At 58.8% G+C, this 18547-nt stretch overlaps 2 protein-coding genes across 3 annotated transcripts in view; both read left to right on the plus strand.

Moving 5' to 3' along the window:
• NPLOC4 (NPL4 homolog, ubiquitin recognition factor) overlaps positions 1 to 6425 on the plus strand; it is a 49777-nt gene extending 43352 nt beyond the window's left edge. The window contains exons 14-17 of the mRNA XM_079134164.1: positions 371 to 466; positions 1464 to 1580; positions 2853 to 2955; positions 4085 to 6425. Of these exons, the coding sequence (XP_078990290.1) occupies positions 371 to 466; positions 1464 to 1580; positions 2853 to 2955; positions 4085 to 4242 (474 nt within the window). The 3' untranslated portion in view covers positions 4243 to 6425. The remainder of the gene's footprint in view (positions 1 to 370; positions 467 to 1463; positions 1581 to 2852; positions 2956 to 4084) is intronic.
• Positions 6426 to 8790: 2365 nt separating this feature from the next.
• FAAP100 (FA core complex associated protein 100) lies at positions 8791 to 18450 on the plus strand. Of its 2 annotated transcripts, none has more exons than XR_013762851.1 (10): positions 8791 to 9030; positions 9145 to 9263; positions 9866 to 10818; positions 11730 to 11880; positions 12734 to 13506; positions 14256 to 14402; positions 15396 to 15512; positions 17333 to 17419; positions 17529 to 17664; positions 17852 to 18450. XR_013762851.1 is itself a non-coding variant. In XM_079133970.1 (10 exons), exons 1-9 carry the CDS (start codon positions 8866 to 8868, stop codon positions 17658 to 17660), a joined length of 2634 nt encoding a protein of 877 aa, XP_078990096.1. In that variant the 5' UTR covers positions 8792 to 8865; the 3' UTR covers positions 17661 to 17664; positions 17852 to 18450. The 2 variants fall into 2 exon arrangements, 1 of the variants encoding a protein (XP_078990096.1); XM_079133970.1 differs by having other exon boundaries at positions 8792 to 9030; positions 14256 to 14392.
• The last annotated feature ends 97 nt before the right edge of the window (positions 18451 to 18547 follow it).

An 18547-nucleotide genomic window follows, 5' to 3' on the forward strand; every position in this document is an offset into this window, starting at 1 on the left:
TTCAGGCCTTCTCTGTGCTTAGTTCTGTTAGCCTGGACCAGGGGCAGACCAGCCTCTTCTCATGGGCAGAGCAAGCATGGCAGCAAGACTCTGAGGCTGTCCTGGCGCAGCAGTTAGGTGTCATAGCTGCTGTGCTGCAGTGCCAGGAGCTGCCCAGATGTGTGCACTTTAAAAACATGTGCTTCGGTTTGCTCCCCAGTGCCAGAGATTTCAGATTTCCCAAGTAGGTCTGACACCAGCAGTGAACTGTCCCTCAGTACCCAGCCTGCAGGACTCTGGGAAGCACTGTGGGACGTGCTGAGCGCTGGGACTGGCTGGAGGGACAGCCCATCTTCAGCATAGTTCACCAGTCTGTGTTTTTGTTCATTAGATCACAACAACCTTCCCCAAGGATCCAGTTTACACTTTTTCTATTTCGCAAAATCCATTTCCTATTGAAAATCGGGACGTGTTGGGTGAGACACAGGTAAGTTCCTTGTCTCAGAAGCCACTTGGCGTCACCCGTTTGTCCAGTGTCAGTCTCGCTTTCCCAGAAGGTGCCGTGCTCGCAGTTTCCCCACGTCCTGTGACAAGCCCAGCAGAGCCTGTGGAGGGCACGGGGGTCAGGGCACCCTCTCAAGCCAGGTGCTAGGTGACCTTGAGTCCTGGGCCACAGACTTGCCAGGAGCACCTTCTCAGTCAGTCGCTGTGTGTCCTCTGCCAGCAGGCTCTCCTGGTATGTGGGTTTGGAGGTGAACAGTGGAGATGGTCTGCTTCTCTGCCGATTTGTCTCCCTCCAGCCCCCACTACATTTCTCAGGCCCCTCGGACTCCATTAGGGCTCTGTGGGTCTCACAGTGGCCTGGCGTGTCGTGCCACCGGGCTTGTGCTCACGCCTTCTCTGCTGACCCTCTGTTCTCTGCATGCACAGTCTGTGTGCTCAGTGGTTTGGTAGGAGTGTCTGCACCGAGACTTTCTTCTGATACTGTGATTGCTTATTGTCCATCTGCCCAGGAATGGACATGGGATGCATGCCAGACACAGAACTGGTTCCCAGACTGCCTTCTGGGGCCCCATTCTCTGTCCTGCTGCCCTCCCCACTCCTCTTCCGTACTCGCTGGTCCAGCCTAGGGGTGCAGCCAGACAGAAGGGCCAGATGGGTCTCCCCAGTGGGCCTTCCCTCAGCCTTCTTCCACCTTGAGGTGAAGGGGTGGATTCCATCTGTCTGTCTATGTCTCCCTTGGGCCAGTCTACACACCAGCTCCTCGTGCCATGGTCAGTGAGGTGTGCCAAGGGCTTCCCCTGGGCGGGAGGGTCAGAAGAAGCTCACCTGCAGCTCTCTGTGCCTCGTTTTGTACCCTTTCGGTAGTTCTGGAAGAGAGGTGGGATGTCTCAGCATTTTGTGTGTGTGGTGGGGGTAGGGGGTTCCAGCTCTCGTTCTGAGATAGTTCCGTTTTCCCTTCTCTCCTACCACTCTCGTCCCAGGACTTCCACAGTCTGGCCACCTATTTGTCCCAGAATACTTCATCTGTGTTCTTGGATACCATCTCGGATTTCCACCTGCTGCTGTTTCTGGTCACCAATGAAGTCATGCCTCTACAGGTAGGGCATGGCTCTGAGGAGACCTCCCTGATCCCACTTTCCTTAAGCCACAGTGGTGGGGAGCTGGGGTGAAGCTTTGTGTGCAGGGTTGTCTCCCTCGAGACTTCTGTTGGCTGTGACCACCTGGAGAGCAAGGCAAATGTGGTCCATCATCTGGCCTACAGTCCTGAGGGTCATGTTTGAGACAGTCCCAGTCCCGACAGCTTTAGGATCTCAGCCTGCCTTCCCTTCCCGCCTCTTGAGTCCACACTGGCATGTTGCCTTGGCCCAGAAGCGTGGCTGGCTCCCTAGCCCATGTGGGGAGGAGGGGTAGGTGTTGAGCAGACAGCGGGGCTCCCTGAGGGGGGTGGTAGCAGGTCTTGCCACATGTGTTGGCCTCCTTGGCCTCCAGTGACCTTTTCTTCTCTGCCTGAGACCTCCAGGAACACAAGGAGGGAGGAGTCTTTCTGAACCCAGTAGCGCTGACTCAGCACCTTTCCCCAAGGGGACAGCGAAGCCCTCCCTCCCAGGCCGCTGTGGCGGGCAGCTGTGGCTGTTGTTGCATGCTGCTCCATTTATCTTCTTTTTGTCGTCCCAACCACCCAGTCTGAAATGCAACCTCAGGAACCATGTGGCCCTTCCCACTGTCCCTTTCTCTCTCAGGGTCAGCCCTGCCATCTGAGATCAGGGGTGACAGGTGAGGCTCCCTCTGCACTGGGCCACCTTGCTTGTATACTGTTTCATAGTCACGTTTTCTAGAGGTAAAGAGCCCTTGAAGGCTTTACCAGCCTCTCACTACAGAAGCTACTTCAATTTTCTGTGTCGACCTGGAAACCTAGGATATAGTGTGCAGTTTCCAGGTACGATGGAGAAGAGGAGGCAGAGGGTGAGTGTGAGGGAGGAGGATTGGTCCCAACCCGGGACCAGGGACATGAGTCTCTGTCATCTGGGCTGCTGGGCCCACTGTCAGCCCATGGCACAGGGAAGCACAGGAGCCCCTTGGAGCTCTTTGGGAAGAATTGAAATCCCAACTTGCTTCAGCACATGGACTCATAGACCTAAGCAGCATTTTGCATTTTATAGTGACGGCCTATGCAATGTTTTAAATTCCCTCTGAAATGTGTCTTTTTTTTTTTTTTTTTTTTTTTTTTTTTTTGCGGTACTGGGGATCGAACTCAGGGCCTTGTGCTTGCGAGGCAAGCACTCTACCAGCCGAGCTATCTCCCCAGCCCTGAAACGTGTCTTGATGTCTGAGAAACCTGGCAAGATGAACCTTCCTTTGGCGTTTTGCAGGACAGCATCAGCCTTCTGCTGGAGGCCGTGAGGACCAGGAATGAGGAGCTGGCACAGACTTGGAAGAAGTCTGAGCAGTGGGCCACTATTGAGCAACTTTGCAGTAAGTGCCCCATACTTTGCCCCTTATGCCCTGGACTCGTGGCCCTGGGTGCACACTGGGGTTGTGGTGTGAATAAGGAACAGACAAGACAGGGCCTACCTGCCAGGCACAGTGCTGTGTTCATTGATGTAATAACAGAGCTGTCTAGGCCAGACACACCCAGCTGTAGGTGTCCCGGGAGCCTCCATCTGGAAAAGATCTGTCTGAACACCTAGCCTGTCCTTGCCATCTTTATGGGGCACTTGGCAAAACCCATTATGCTGTGATGGTATAAAAAGAAACCCAACTCCCATAGCAGTAGGTGACAGGGTCTGGATTCCTCACCTGAAGCAGCTTGTGCCCTAGAGCTCCTTTTGCTCAATACGCACTCTGCTAAAAAGTTGAATGTGGGATTGTCCAGACCTGTGCCTAGGACTGGCAATGGAATAATAGCATGCGTTTATAAAAGCATCACAAAACATGAGATGCCCAGTTTGGGCTCAGTGGCACATACCCGTGATCCCAGTAACTTAGCAAGACTCTGTCTTAAGAAATAAAAAGGACGGGGGTACAGCTCAATTGGTAGAGTGCTTGCCTTGCAAGCACAAGGTCCTGGGTTCAATCCCCAGCACTGCAAAAAAAATATAAACAAATAAATAAAAAGGATTGGAGATGTGCTCAGTGTTACTGGGTTCACTCCCCAGTATCCCCGCCCCACGGCCCCCCAAAAGAGGAAGGCCAGGTGCGAGTCTCAGGAAGCTCAACATGCATCCACCCTTGACCAGCCTTCCCTTTGCTGGACTTTTGCCAGCCAGAAAAAGTGAAAATGGGTCCACGGGAGGGCAGGATGCTCATGGCAACTTTGTCCTCATAGCTCAGAACTGCATACCACCCAATGTCCACCAGTAGGCATGACGGTCCTCGCAGAGGAGTGCTCTTCAGCAACAGAGAGGAACCACACATACAGATGCAGAGCAGGATCGTGTTTGCTGGCCGTGTGCGCCACAGCTGCAGGATGGCAGCCTTGGTGCGAGGAGTGAGCATGCTCAAGCTGTCCTGCCCACAGTACAGAGCTCAGGCCAGGCAGCACAAGTGGCCAGGCGCCCACTCTGCACAAGTGTTGAGTGCTTGCTTCTCTTCCCACCTGCAGGCACCGTTGGTGTGCAGCTCCCGGGCCTCCAAGAGTATGGTGCCGTCGGAGGTTCCGCACATGCCGCCGCCTCCGCCATGTGGGCCTGCCAGCACTGCACCTTCATGAACCAGCCAGGAACTGGCCACTGCGAGATGTGCAGCCTCCCCAGGACCTAGGGCTCCGGCCCTCTGCTGGGTGGGACTGGGCCAGCCCAGCCCTCCAAAGCCAGGAGCGCGAGGTGTTCTCTGTAAGGCTCAGAGCTGACAGCCCTGAGAGGCGGGGCCCGCCACCCTGGTACCCAGGGAAGCTTCTTGGCACCGATCCTAGAGAGAGGGAGCTCAGTTAGTGTGCTGGGGCTAAGTAAACGCCGACTGGAAAGAGAGGCCCTGCCTGAGAACACCACACACGCCTCACCTAGTTAACAGCCCCCACCGTGGAAGAACTGGGCACCTCCAGACGGTCGCCTGAAATTGGCGGTGCAGGGAAGGCTGCTGCTGCCACCCAGCTTTCTTTTCCTTCCTCTTCAATGCTTTTTGTTCTGTCCCCCGCTCGATTTTTTGGTTGGGAGTGCCTGGCTGCCTCTGTGTTCTGTTGCTCTGGGGCAGACGCCCTGCCTCTGCCGGCCAAAGCTTCCTTGCTCAGCCTGCAGGCTAGTGCGCCTTCTCACCCAGCGCCAGGTGGAAGTTTAAAGTCTGCGCTGGTTGCAATAACAGTTTTCAGCAATTCCTTTCCAGAAGACTTTTATTTATTGTTTTTAAGATAAAACTGCACAACGGGGGTGTGAGAGAGACTAGTTTCCACTTCCTCCCCTTCTTCAGCGCAGCCCCTCCTGGGAGTTCAGGGTGGTAGTGGATGGGGGCCACTGTCAGTCCTCCTATGAAGCAAACCTCAGTGCCTGAGACTTTTCTACCAAGTCACACAGCTGTGGCAGCTGGTGAAATGGGCAGCTGAGCAGGAGCAGAGTGGTGGCCCTTGCCTGGCGGGCAGCCCCTCTAGACTGAATGGGTGAGCATCAGTGCCCAGGTCCCCTCCCCCAACATCATTCCTCTACCCACAGCCTTGCCACACCCCGGTTTGGCATAGTACTTTGGCCTTCGAAACGACCTCTGTGGAACCTGGACAGTTGATGGCATGCACACAGTGTGAGGACCAGGCAGTCCACAACAGGGTCCTAGTAGTCTCTAAGTGTCCTCCACAATAGGACTGGGGCACAGGCCCACCCCAGGTAAGCTGAGGGCATCTTGATGCCTCTTTGCCTTAACATGAGCCAAATCAGCTGTGCTGCACCCAGGGAAAGGCTGGCCCAGCCACAGACTGCCAGGAGGCTTGGGTGTCACCTAGGACAAGCCCACACAGCCCTCCCCATCCTTGGCCCTGTAGACAGAGTGCTTGCCTGCTGGGCTCTTTCATGGCAGGGCTCTGTCTGGAACCCTCAGGTGTACCTGGTGTGGCACTCCCACTGGGAGGTCCAGGTTTCATCCCACCTTGGGGCTGTGGGCCCATTGGGTTGGCCTGGCCACAGCAGGGCTGTAAAGCAAGTGGTCTCCCCTGTTTCTGCTGCACACTGTGGAGAAGACTTGGAGGGTTGTCTGGTCTCCCTCCTGGGAGCCATCTTGGCTGTGGCTTCGCCTTCCCTGTCTCTTCTGGTCCCTGAGATCAGCTTTGAGCCTGAATGGCCTGGGCGCTGCTGTGCCAGCTACTTACCTGTTTCCAGGGCCATTCACGCCAGTGCTGTTGCTCAGCCCGGGCAGACGCTGGACAGCACAGACTTGTGGAGACTCGCTGCCCCAACACCTGTGCTTCCTCTCCACTGGCTCTCGTCTTCATCCACTGAGCTAATTTTCCTCTCCTCAACGAATAGTTTTTATCACTCTGCGGTTCTGGCATCCACACAATCCATGTTTTCTTTTGTCTTTTAGCTAAAGAAAGTGTTGTGATTTTGCTGCTTATGGTTTTGAGTTACTCTGTTCAGTAATGCACTTTATTTTATTGTCCAAAGAGAGTCATGCTCATGCTGCTGGCTTGGGATGAGCTTCTGAGAGCTCAGGCCTGGGAGGCCCAGCCACCACCTCCTGCTCAGGAGTGACCCATCTTGCATCCCTGTGGACACCCCCTCATGCCACCAGGCACCACATTCCAGAGTGGGGTGCCTGAGCACACACCTACCCAGGTGAACACAGTGGCTGCCCAGGTCCCCTCCTGGCCCCGGCCCTGCCCACCCAGCCCACCCCCAACCAGTCTGTTCCTGGGACATAGGTGCTCTGCTTTGGGCTCACAGGTGTGCGTCACCTGGGTTTGGACTAGCATTGCCTTGACCCCAGCCCTGCAGTGGAACCTAATAAAAAGCGCCTGAAGTGACTGCCCGCTCCCAGCGTGTCCTTCCTGTGCGCTGAATGGTTGTCCACAGGCCCTGTCTGGCATCTGATCAGGATGAGGTGATTAGAGGGCTTGCTCCCAAGACTGTCCCGTTCTCATTGATGTGTTTGGACCACTTCACACTGGGACTCAGTTCCCCTGCCCATTGCTACCCTGCATGGTTCCTGGGCACTGTTCTTCCAAGTTTGCTTCTGGGTGGAAGGGAGCTGCCCGGCTTCCCTGAGACACCTTTTCTCTCTTCCCCACTTGGCTGCCTGTGAGTCTGCATCATGGACAGGCAGTGAAGGACAATGTCTGCACAACCACAGGTACAGTGAGGAGCAGGGCTGGAGCTGACTGCCATCCTCCTTGGACAGCCAGAGAGGCTCTAACACGTTCCTCTGACCTTGGTACCAGCATACATCCACAGCTCAGCACATCCTCAGGCGAGGGACTCAGTGCACCCTGGGACGGCACTAAAAAGCACAACAGCTGTGTCTGAAAGGGCCCTTCCCAACAGGGGACACGGCTCTTTGAGCAGCCTGCTCATCACCCACAGCTCCCTTGGTAGGGCATAGGCTGCTTGGTCTGACCAGCAGCTGGCCTTCACATGAGGCCTGTGAAGAAAGTTCCTGTGAGAGGGACTGGGAGGCCAGGTGCCTTCATCCTCCAGGGTGCTACAGGTCACAGGCTCTGGGATGTGCCCTCCTCCCTGTCTCCACCTAAAGAAGTCAAATCATACTGCTTGGAAGTAGGAGTGAGAGCTCCTGCACCCCAGGTCCCAACCTCCACCCAGCAGGTTTTCCAGTTGGGCTTTGGCACCTCTGGCATAGCCAGCAACTTCCACGCTCCATATCTCTTCCCGCATCTGCCCCTGTAATTGTTCTTTGGGAGGCAGCAGTCCCCCAGTTTGGCAGAGTCACTGTGACCTCCAGTGGCATGCTCTGTAGTAAGGGCTGTGTGCACCGTCCACTCCCCTGGCAGAGCGGGGCTGGGCATGGTCCTGGGCCCTTCCCTCGTGCCTTCCTCAACCCAGGTATCCAGATCTACTCTATGTTTAGACTGGAGGGAGCCAGCAGCTGGTCAGCTCCCAGAGCTAGAGGAGTGACCCATCATGAGGCCTGCTCAGCTCAGCCACCTCCCTCATCCACTTGCTTCTAGAACAGTCTTGGCATGTTTCCTTCTATTTTGGAAGCCACCTGGTTAACCTGGTGGGAACCAGGAAGCCTGAGGCATGTGAACTGGTGATTTGACAAGAGTCAGATTCAGCTCTCATCCCTGCAGCCGCCCTCCCCAGCAACAAGGGAAGCATTTCCAGGCAAAACACCGTCAGACCAGCCCAGGAGTGCAGAGTGAGCTGAGAACTCCTCAGGAGCCACATTCAAGTCTGGTCAGCACGTGGCACGGGTATACCAGCAGCTGGCCCATGCCCTATTCATTGTGGGGTCTGGACTTGGCCATTGATCATGTTGGCAGGTACACCAGGACTGGGTCATGTTTCAGCCTGGGGCACATTCTGGACATTGTCCAGCTGGCCCTTCCACTGCCATGCCTGCCATACCCCAGATGTCTCCTTTTACTCCTGAGTGTCTGGCCTCAGAACCTTTCAGATGAACTCCTTATGATTATTATTATTAGTAGTAGTAGTAGTAGTAGTAGTAGTATTTTATAAGAGGTATGATCTTGCTGTGTTGGTAAATCTGCCCCCCAAACTCCTGGGTTCAAGTGATCATGCCTCAGCCTCAGTGGGGTGGAAACCCACTCTGCCCTGCTTCAGGTGGGCTTTATGAGAGGGTGGAGGGTCTTGGATTTTCACTTAGGGACGCGTGTAGAGTGCGTCTCTTGGCCCCTGGTTGCAGCTTCTGGAGCAAGTGGAGAGCAGCCAGGAGGGGAAGTGGCCTCACCCTTGATCCCTCCCCCAAGTCTCAGCCGGTCATTTCCTTTGCTGTTCTCTGACCCCACGTGTTCAAGCGTGAAACGTGAGGGGAGTGGTGCGCTTTCTGACAAAGCACCTAGTGTGCTGAGAACGGGTCGGGCGTGGGGCCGCTCCACGAGCAGAGGGCGCCGGGCCGTGACGAGAGGTGGCGCTGCCCCCACCCTCTCTCAGCTGCCGGACTCCTCGCGGCCCTCCCAAGTCCTGGAGACGAGGTGCTGACACCAAAACCCGCGCAAAGGCGCGCGTAAGAGCGGGCTGCTGCCGATTCTGCGCACTGCGGCACCCAAGAGCTGCCTCAGCTCGCCAGCGAGGAGCCCGGGCCCCGCCCCGTCGGGCCCCGCCCCGTCAGGCCCCTCCCGCGCCCACAACAGGCCCGCCTCCGGGCCGGCCCCGCCCCCGCATTGCAGCTTTACGGTGGAGGCCGCGCCTTGCCGTGGGCGGCCGTAAAGCGCCCCCAGGCGGCACCGCCCCCGCCAGGCTCCGCGGCGGCCGGCCGCCCGCCCGCACAATGGCTGGCGATGCGCCGCGCGTCCACTACCTGGCGGGCTTCAGCTGCCCGCTTGGCGGCCTGGAGGCGGGAAAGCCCCGCGTGCTGTGCCACGAGGCGGAGGTCTTCCTATCCACCGGGAGCGAGTTCGTCTACGTGTACGACCAGGAGGGCGGGCTGCTGACCGTGAGCGCCGGGCCGCGGGCGAGCGGGCGGGCGGCGGGCGGGGGTCGGGTCGGCTCAGCAGCGAGACCCGGGCCGCGCGTGCGCCTGGCCTGACCACACTCCCCCGGCGTCCAGGCGGTGTACCGGTTCCCCGGCCAGGTGTGGCACCTGCAACTGCTGGCCCCTCACAGGGCGCTCTACGTCCTGTGCGCCCGGAGGGGCATCTACTGCCTGTCGCTGGACACCCCCAGCAGGTGAGGGGTGGGCGTGGCCCTGCGCCTCCCTGTCCACGGTGGGGCCGGTGTGGCCTGCACGGCGTCGACTAGTTCACGCATCCCTCTGTGATCTGCACGCACTTTGCGCCTGGATTGGTCCAGAGAGACAGTCCACCATCACTACACTGGGGACAGAGGGCTGTGCGTGGCCCTGAAGCCTCGCCCCGGTCCTTGCCACACTTGGAGCCCCTCACACCCAGCACCATGCTGCCACGTTCTCCAAGAGCCCCCTGCTCGCAGGGAGTCCGTAGCTAGCGGGGTTCAGGAGGCGAAGTCTGCGGCCAGGTCGCAGGCCTGCTCTAGGTCTGGCGGCTGCTGGGTGATGTGAAGCAGCTAGGCCCGCAGACCCGCTCCGAGAGGTTCTATCCGAGCCCTGTGTCTAGACCTGAACTCCGTCAAATGTGTCCTGAGCAGCCTGTGGGAGTTGGGAGGTTGTGTGGCCAATGGCCTGTTAAGAGGCTGACAGTCACTGTGGAGACCCTTCAGCACTCCTGGTAAAGACCCCTGCCCAGCCTTTCCCAGGCAGGTTTGGTGAACAGTCTGCCCTACCCCATCCTGACTAGTTCCGTTGTTCTCGGAAGGTCTGTGAGCCAGGCCAACAAGGACAGTGAAGATGGTGAACTCCCTTACCCTGTGATCCCTGTGGACCCGGATGCCTGCGTCCTCCCGGATGCCACTCTCTGTGCGTTCACTGTGCTGGATGACATGCTTGTTACCCTGGCTCAGGGCCCTACCCAGTGGAAGATGCAGCTGTTTGAGCGCCCCTGTTTAGGGGAAGACCCCCAGCCAGGCCAGGTCGGTGAGGTGGAGTTGTCCACCTACACGCCCCACCCTGGGATCCCAGGGAAGCCCACAGCCCCCTGCTTCCTGCCAGTGCTGTGCTGTGTGTCACTGCCAGGCTCCAGAGCACCACATGGTCACCCTCAGGGTCGTGGGACCTTCACACTAGAGGAGGCCCTCTTTGGGCTACTCTTTGGAGCTGATGCCACCCTCTTGGAGTCACCTGTGATCCTCTGTGGTCTTCCTGATGGCCAGCTCTCCTGTGTGGTCTTGAGGGCCTTGGTCACCTCCAGGTCAGCCCCTGGTAACCCAAAGGCCCTTGTCAGGATCCTCCATCACCTGGAGGAACCTGTCATCTTCATTGGGGCCTTGAAGACAGAGCCACAGGCTGAGGAGGCTGTGGAGAGTGAGCTGCCCAGTGAGGAGGTCCACTCTGACTGCCTAGTAGCCCTTGGTCATGATGGCCGGATGCTGGCCATCAAGGCCAGCTGGGACGAGTCAGGGAATCTGGTGCCGGAGCTTCAAGAGTACTGCCTCCCGGGACCTGTACTTTGTGCTGCCTGTGGTGGTGGCAGCCGCATATATCACAGCACCCCCTTGGACCTCTGCGTGGTGGATCTGGCTCAGGGAAGCACCCCCTTGGACCCTCAGCAGCCCAACAGAGCCCCTGGAGGCCTGCCGCCCACACTGTGCCCAGCGAGCTTGAGCATCTGCAGCGTCCTCACTGTGTCTGTGTCACCCAGGGCGCCTGCAGGTACGAGTGGCTGTTTACATGTGGAGAGCCGAAGCTGTCGGGGGCTCCCTCTTGGCACTCTCCCTGTGGGTTTGCCTGTCCTCTTCCCTGACTTCTTCCAGCTCCTAAACTGGCAGGCACAGGCTTTTCCTCATCAGCCTGCCGTCATGGAGCCAAGGAGTGGCTGTGTGTGTCCTTCCTGGACTTGAGCAGGCCACTGCCCTGCCTGGGTGGGTTTCCATCCCTCACTGGAGTGGCCACTCAGAGCATGTGGCCCCTAGTGGCCAGTGCAAGAACACTTCCCGCATCAGGTCTTAGATCAGGGCATGCCTGCACGCGTCTTCTGAGGGCAGGGACACGCTACTCGAGCCTCCATGTGCTTGTGGGCCGCTTGACTGAAGGCAGAGCTCTTGAGCCAGGAAGTGTTTTAGCTGTGCGTGCCCAGTTTTGGGGCAGGGCCAGTCTGACCTCAGCAGAGGCAGCCTTTGTCTCCTGTGATGTCTCTGGTTGTCTAGAAGCCCCATGAGGATGGAGGGTGAGTGGGGACCTGGTCCCCATGGGGCATTTGTATTTGTAAAGTTCGGAGCAGTCTTGCTCTTTGTGGCCTGTTAAAGGTCAGACTGTGCCCAGAAAATATGGTGGCACACAGTGTCCTTCTTTAGCTCCTTATTTCCTATCCATGTCCAATGGGACCTAATGACACCATGGTGTCCCTTCTGTGTTGGGCTGATGGCCCATCTCAGGGAGGCCTTTCAAAATGTGTCAAAGACCAACAGGCAGCATCTCCCAGGTCACCACGAGGACCTTCTTTTCCTACTTTGGACACTGCCTTGGTGCTCTGCCAATGCTTGTCTTGGCACCTGGCACAAACACTGCTGATTGTCATTGCAGCTGCCCAACTGCTGAGCAGCCCTACCCGTGTCCTTTGTCAGGTGAGACCATGCTCCTAGCTCTGTCTGCCAAAGGGCGCCTGATGACCTGCAGCCTGAGCTGCAAGACTCCTGGCCCCACCAGAATGACCGCAGCAAGCGCGGACCGGAAGATCAAGGAGCTGCTCTCTGGCATTGGGGATGTCTCTGAGAGGTGAGCAGGGTCTCGGGCCCAGTGAGCTGGCGCTGCTTCTGAGAGGCTGCATCCTCGGGGGCTGTCCTGAACTGGGATGTCCTTGACTGGCTGTGGTCTGTGTGGGCCATTACTCTGCCTGTGGGCCCCAGAAGAGAGCCCTAAAGGTTCACATGAGACTTCTGGGAGACTAGCCAGACCCCTTCTTCTCAGGTCGTGCCCCATTCCTTTTCCCCACTAGGGGGCACAGGAGACGTCATGCCACTTCCTCAGCCCTCCACCCCTGTGGACTCCCCTTCTCGGAGGGCTCTGCCTTCCTGCTCTCAGCAAAAGGCCACCATTACTGCCAGCTCAGGGGATGTGGCGAGGGCACACTCCAGGGTCTCTCAGGCTCCTCTGGTCCTAGAGATGTCCTATAGGCTCCAGGTTCCTGTGCCCTCCATCCCCCTCCCCCGTCACTGTGATTTGGAGCACCGGAAAGGAGACAGACTGACTAGGAACATCTAGGGCAGCTGAGGACAGGCTGGGCAAACCCCATGGCAGCCATGACCCTGAGTCGCTGAGTGGGTGGGAAACCTCTTTGAACTGGGGGGCTGGCCCAGCCCCACAGCACACGCCACCTTACCAGCTCCATCATATGCCCTGCCTCCAGTGGCCAAGAGGAGAAGTTGGCAGCTTCCAAGGGCTTTCAGTGTGGGTGGGATGAGGAGAGAGATGCTCAACAGGACAGCTTGCTCCTTAGACTTGGCCCACACCCTTACCCTGCCAGCTTGTGGAAGCAGGTTCTGGGTCCCTTCCCCGCCTGAAGGCCAGGGATGTGGCTCCCTCTGCTGTGGTCTCCTCCTTCCCTGGGTACCACACCTGCCCTTTGTAGAGTGTCCTTTCTGAAGAAGGCGGTCGATCAACGGAACAAGGCCCTGACGAGCCTCAATGAGGCCATGAATCTGAGCTGCGCCCTGCTGTCCAGCCGGCAGGGCCCCCGGCCTATCTCCTGTACCACCACCACCTCCTGGAGCCGCCTGCCCCTGCAGGATGTGCTGACAGCCACCTGCCTGCTGGAGAACAGCGGTGACTTCAGCCTGGACCGGGGCTGGACCTTGTGTATTCAGGTGCTGACCAGTTCCTCTGCCCTAGACTTGGACGCAGCTGGCTCAGCTGTCAGCTACACCATCCCTGTAGACAGACTTGGCCCTGGCAGTCAGCGGGAGGTGACGCTGCCCCTGGGCCCTACTGAGAGCGGTGTGCTTGACCTGCCTGTGACTGTGTCCTGCGCGCTCTTCTACAGCCTCAGGGAGGTGGTGGGCGGGGCCTTGGCCCCCTCAGACCCCCTGGAGGACCCCTTTCTGGAGGAGCATGCCCTTGACCTCCTTCCTGAGCAGGAGGGCATCTGCCTGCCTCTGAGCAGGCACACGGTAGACATGCTGCAGTGCCTGCGCTTTCCTGGCCTGGCCTCACCCCATGCGCAGGCGCCTAGCCTGCTCAGCCCGGCCTGTGACCCTGTGGACACCTTCCTGGAAACCTGCCGTGTACCCAGCCGTGAACCGGCTGGCCTTGCCTCCCTGCGGGCCAAGTACTTGCCCCCACCTGTGGCCTCTGTCCAGGTATCAGCTGAGCTGCTCAGGATGGCCCTGGAGGATGCTCGCTCAGGTTGGTGGCACTCACTGGCTGCGCTTTGGCCTCAGGGCCTAGAGGCCCTGGCTGTGTTTGTCCCTCCCTGTCCCTCCAAGCTCTGCTGCACCCTGCAGCAGTCCTGTCTCACTGTGTGGATGCAGCGTTTGTTACGTTGTGCTTCTTGAACACTACATGTGGAAGAATGACCTGGACAGAGAGGCAGAGGTGTCACCAGGGAGATTTTGCATGGCGAGCACCCAGAGAACCAGCCAGCCCAGCCCCAAAGCCCATGGCACAGCTTGACAGGACTGTCTGAGCTCTCGTTTGCTCTCTCTGCCTTGCGTTCTGCTGGCTGTGGACCTTCACGGTGTCTGATGCTGGGTCTTTTGTCAGTGTGTGCTCTGTGTCACTGCTTCTGCTGTGCTGCTGGCACGCGTCTGATGGCTTCTGGGGCTGTCTTGCATAGGGCGGGGAGCAGCAGCCACCCCGCCGCAGGCATCCCTGCGGGGAGCTTCTGTCTGCTGCAGCAGAGCTGCTAGCTCTCAGGGCCACGTGGCTGAGCATTGGCAGGGCTTCCTCCAGAGTGAGGTTCTGACCTTCAGTTAACTGCAGTGTCCTTGCCTTCCTCTTGGAAAGCTGCTTCTCAGTTAGCTGCCCTGGCCCCCTGCTTGGGTGAGTTGCAGGAAGGTGGGACACTCAGATGGCACTGAGAAGGGTAAACTGCAGGAAGCCACCCGGTGTTAGCAAGACCCGCCTGAGCTCCCTGCCGGGCCTCTCTCCTCCAGGTGTCCCCCTGTGCAGTGCCACGTTGCGGTGGCTGCTTGCTGAGAATGCTGCTGTGGACACCGTGAAGGCCCAGACACTCTCTTCCATCCAGGGAGTGGCCCCCAGTGGCACTGACATCCACCTCATCATCCATGAGGCAAGCAGGGGTCAGTTCACCTGTCCATGGGGATTTGGCATGTCTGCCAGGGACTCTCAGAAGGGGGTCCCTGGACCAGCAGCACTAGGAAGTTCAAGAGGAACCAGACTCCTGGCTCACCCGGATCCCTCTGAGGACCGATCCCACTAACTCAACCACCAGGTCCCCTTTCCGGTACATTGCTGGAGTCGTAGCAGGCAGGGGCCCACAGGGCTGCCAGAAGCTGAGCCTCTAGACCACTAGTGGACACCCTGCCCTTTCCTCTCCCGCCCTCCTCCCCTGTGCCAGAGTCACTTCCAACAGACCCTCCGGCACCACTTGCCCCTGTTGCTGAGTAGTTCAGGGCCCTTAGAATCGAGCTGTATCCCCCAGATGCTATCTCTTTGCTGCCCACTGTATGGCCTCTTCAGGCCAAGGGTGGACCAGCATTTGGGTCAGAGTATCCCTGCAACTTGAGCCTGGGATCAGGCAATAGCTCTGTCCTGTGGAGGAGCCTACAGTGACCCAGGCTCCAGGTGTTACCTCACGTCCATGTCTGGGGTACCAGCTCCTGGCTGTCCAGCTTGGCACAGGCCGAGCTTCCGGGAGGGAACTTGGCCGTCCTACAGGCTCCACCCCTGGCCCTGCTGTCAGAGATGGGTTGTGGCACCCAGTGTGGGTGGGAGTGGCCTACAGTGGGCTTTCAAGAGCATGAACATGGCCCAGAAGTACAGGGCCTGGTCATAGCTCCACAGTGAGGCGGTTTCCACAGGTCTGTGTCCTGAGGGTCTTTCTGGATGTGTCTGTGCCCAGACAGGCAGGTTTTTTGCCATCAGTATTTGACTGTTGCTAGGCCAGGGCCCTTCTGACTCTAGCCCTGCCCACCTTCAGGGTGTAGAGGGGCACTCAGGCAGGGAGTTGGGGCCACCCAGGGCCTCACATGCTGGCACCTTGGGAGGCTCTGTGTGGCCTGAGCCCTCCAGGGCCGGGCAGGGGCTGGCATTGAGGCCTCTCTGTGTTGTAGGTGACTGTGACGGACTTGTGCCCAGCGGGGCCCATCCAGGCCGTGGAGATCCAAGTGGAGAGCTCCTCTTTGGCAGACATGTGCAGGGCACATCATGCCATTGTTGGGCGCATGCAGGTATAGTGGTTGGTGTGGGCTGGTGAGGGCTGTGGGCGGGCGGTGGAGACTTGCTGAGGTCTTTGCATGATGCCGTGCAGCCGCCGGCCATGTGGTCTGTGACCACCACTGCCTCTGCTGGCAGGTGCAGTGCTGTGCACCCGTAGGCACCTGGGAGGCATGTGGGCGAGCACTCAGCAGATGACCACCCAGTTGTGCCATCAGCCCTGTGTCACCCCAAATCCAACGCCTGCACCACACATGTCTGCCAGGACATCCTGAGGCTTCCTCTTTCTCCTGCTCAAGCAGGGACTGTGTGGACAGGCACACCATGGGCGTGGGTCCCAGACACAGTGTCTGCCCATGCCAAGTAGCAGTTTGCTGGGCAGAAATATGCGCTGGTGCTGTGCCGAGGCTGCTCCGGCCAGTGGCCTCCAGGTCTGAGAAGCTCCCATATTCCCACTGAGTCTAACTGGTGCCCAGAGCAGGGCGGCTCAGTCCAGAGCCTTTTGACCCCTCTCCACCTGTCTTGGCTGTGCACAGCTTGGTCCTTGCTGCTGAGTCTGCAGTAGCCTTAGTAAGTCAGTCCTAAGCAGGCTCTCAGCTCTGGCCCACTGTGGGCTCTCAGGAAACTGTCACCCCTGCCTACCCCCAAGCAGCACATTCCCTGAGAACAGGACCTGCTGCCTTATGGCAGCTAGGACCCACAGTGTGCCGAGATGCACCGTGAGCCAGGCAGGAGGTGTTAGCTGCCATCAGAGCTCAGAAAGGTCACCTGGTGATCTCAGCATGTGGCTCCAGTGGTCAGTGCCGTGCCATGACTCCGAGCTCACCCCATGCAGCAGGCCCCTGGTGGATGGGGTGGCTTCTGCTGCAGTGCAGGAGTCTGGTCCTGACACCGTGAACAGGAAGGGTAGCCTCTAGGGTAGTGCTGCCACCCATCAGAGGAGGCGCTTCCCACGGTCCGCCCCGTCCCCAAGAACATTGTCAGCCATGTCCAAATTTCCCCTTATAAGGACACAGTCATGTGAGATTAGAGCCACCCTAAGGGTTTTGTCTTGGTCATCTGAAAGAGCTCCATTTCAAAACCATGGCATTCAGAGGTGCGGGGGTTAGGACTTCCACGTGTACATCTGGAGAACACAACCAGGCTGGACAGGGAGAGTGCACTCTCCCCGGATGGGGCTCAGTGTTGCTGTGGCAACACACCAACCCCCACATCCACCATCCACTGGCCAGAGCTCTCAGAACCCTGACCAGGGGGACGATTCCCACCGCAGGCCAGCACTGCCTGGGGTGTTCTCAGGTGGAGACCTTACCTCGAGCCCCCCTCACCTCTGGAAAGGGCAGCAGGGGCCTCGCTGTCTTGATCACTGAGGCATGTGGCATGGCACACCGGGCTGCCTTCAGAAATCAGGAGTTGGCTGCCAGCGCCCTTAGCCTGCTGAGTGCATGGCAGATGGCCGAGTGGGGCCTGCCCAGGTGCAGTAGAGACAGCTTCTACAGCCAATGAGTGACAGTGGGCAGAGGGGACTTTGGATCTGAGCACAGGAAAGCTCCTTAGGGATGAGTGGAGGAGAAGGACCAAATAGAAATTTATTGTCGATAACTGGTTATCGGGTGGGGTTCATGTGCTCTGAGAGGATGGTCACAGCAAACAGTGGGGGTCAGGGCGGGTCCTGCACGGAGCGGAGCAGGGGGGATGAGCCGGAGAGCCGGCTGTGGGCAGGCGGGAGGCCTCACCCTGCCCGATGGGCATGAGGGCCTGCTAGTGCAGACACCTTTAGGACAGACAGTGGGCAGCACCCTCCACATCCCTCAGCCCCCACTGTCTCCTCTAGGCAATGGTCAGGGAGCAGGCTGCCCAGAACTCCAGCCCACCAGACCTCCGCATGCAGTATCTTCGCCAGATCCATGCCAACCACGAGGTGAGCACCTGTGGGGGGCTGTCCTGCCAGCCTGGGCAGGGAGGAGTGTCCCTGGCAGGCCCCTGTGCAGACGGATGCTGAGAGCTACCTGGCTGTGCTGCCCACGTAGGTACTGCTGCGGGAGGTGCAGGCCCTGCGTGACCGGCTGTGCACAGAGGATGAAGCCAGCTCCTGCGCCACAGCCCAGAGGCTCCTGCAGGTGTACAAGCAGCTGCGCAGCCCCAGCCTCGTCCTGCTGTGAGCAGGTGAGTCCAGGCCTCCACCCACTTCCTCCAGCCCTCTCCAGCAACCCGTGGACCCTTGGTGGTTGTTGGGAGAAAGACCTGGACTGTCCCAGCCCCTGCATGTGGCACCAGGAAGTGGATGGGAAGCAGTCCAGGGTGTCTGAACTCGGGCTCCACCAACCCCCACACTTTCCCTTCCTCCCAGCAGCTGACTGCACCCTGTCACACTTCTGGGCACTCTGCCCAGGCCTTGGGGCTCGCCTGGCAGCATCTCATCCACTGAAGTTCTGAACCCCCAGCAGGAGCAGGCAGTCCGTGGAGGGACACGGAGCTTCTGGGCTTGGGACTTGGGGTGGGTTCATGACTTGTTGCTGCTGTTCCCCCCACACCCCAGGAGCACCAGCTGCCCCTCTGGTGCCACCAGGTGGGAGGGTACCCTGCAACCAAAGCACAGAGACGTGGGGCTCCTACAGGTGCCAGTGGCTTCTTGCCTCACTGATGAAGGGCTAGCAGGGTGGCGCGTGCCAGGATGCTCACAGTGAGGTGCTGTGCCTGAGCCGCACCCGGCACTGTGCTGCTCTAGAGTCACCTGGGGCCAGGGACTGTGAACCTGGGCAGCCCAGCAGCCCAGCCCTCAGCCTCTTCCTTCAGCCGGGCAGTGCCCAGCTGCTGGTGCTGTTTTTGCTATCAGGGTGGCTGTGTGTCTGGACTTCTGTGGAGCCTGCCCACTCCTGTTGTGAGCACTGTTGGCGATGGGCACAGCAGGTGCTGTGAGGTGCTTTGCTGACAAGTGACCATTTATGTTGAGCTTGGGCCTTGGCTGGTTTTTACCCTCTCGGCACCCTCCAAGAAGCACCCACCCTGCTCTGCTGGACCCCTGCCAGAGCTGTTCTCTCCATGGCCC

This window comes from Sciurus vulgaris, assembly GCF_902686455.1.
Source record: "Sciurus vulgaris genome assembly, chromosome: 3".
NCBI lineage: Eukaryota > Metazoa > Chordata > Mammalia > Rodentia > Sciuridae > Sciurus > Sciurus vulgaris.

What these genes read in the sequence shown, in the direction of transcription:
- FAAP100 (XM_079133970.1), top strand. Translation starts at nt 8,866, where the DNA reads ATGGCTGGCGATGCGCCGCGCGTCCACTACCTGGCGGGCTTCAGCTGC. An exon ending in CCTGGAGGATGCTCGCTCAG is followed by an intron (nt 13,507 to 14,255) that starts GTTGGTGGCACT and finishes TCTCTCCTCCAG; the next exon opens with GTGTCCCCCTGTGCAGTGCC. An exon ending in TCCACCTCATCATCCATGAG is followed by an intron (nt 14,393 to 15,395) that starts GCAAGCAGGGGT and finishes TCTGTGTTGTAG; the next exon opens with GTGACTGTGACGGACTTGTG.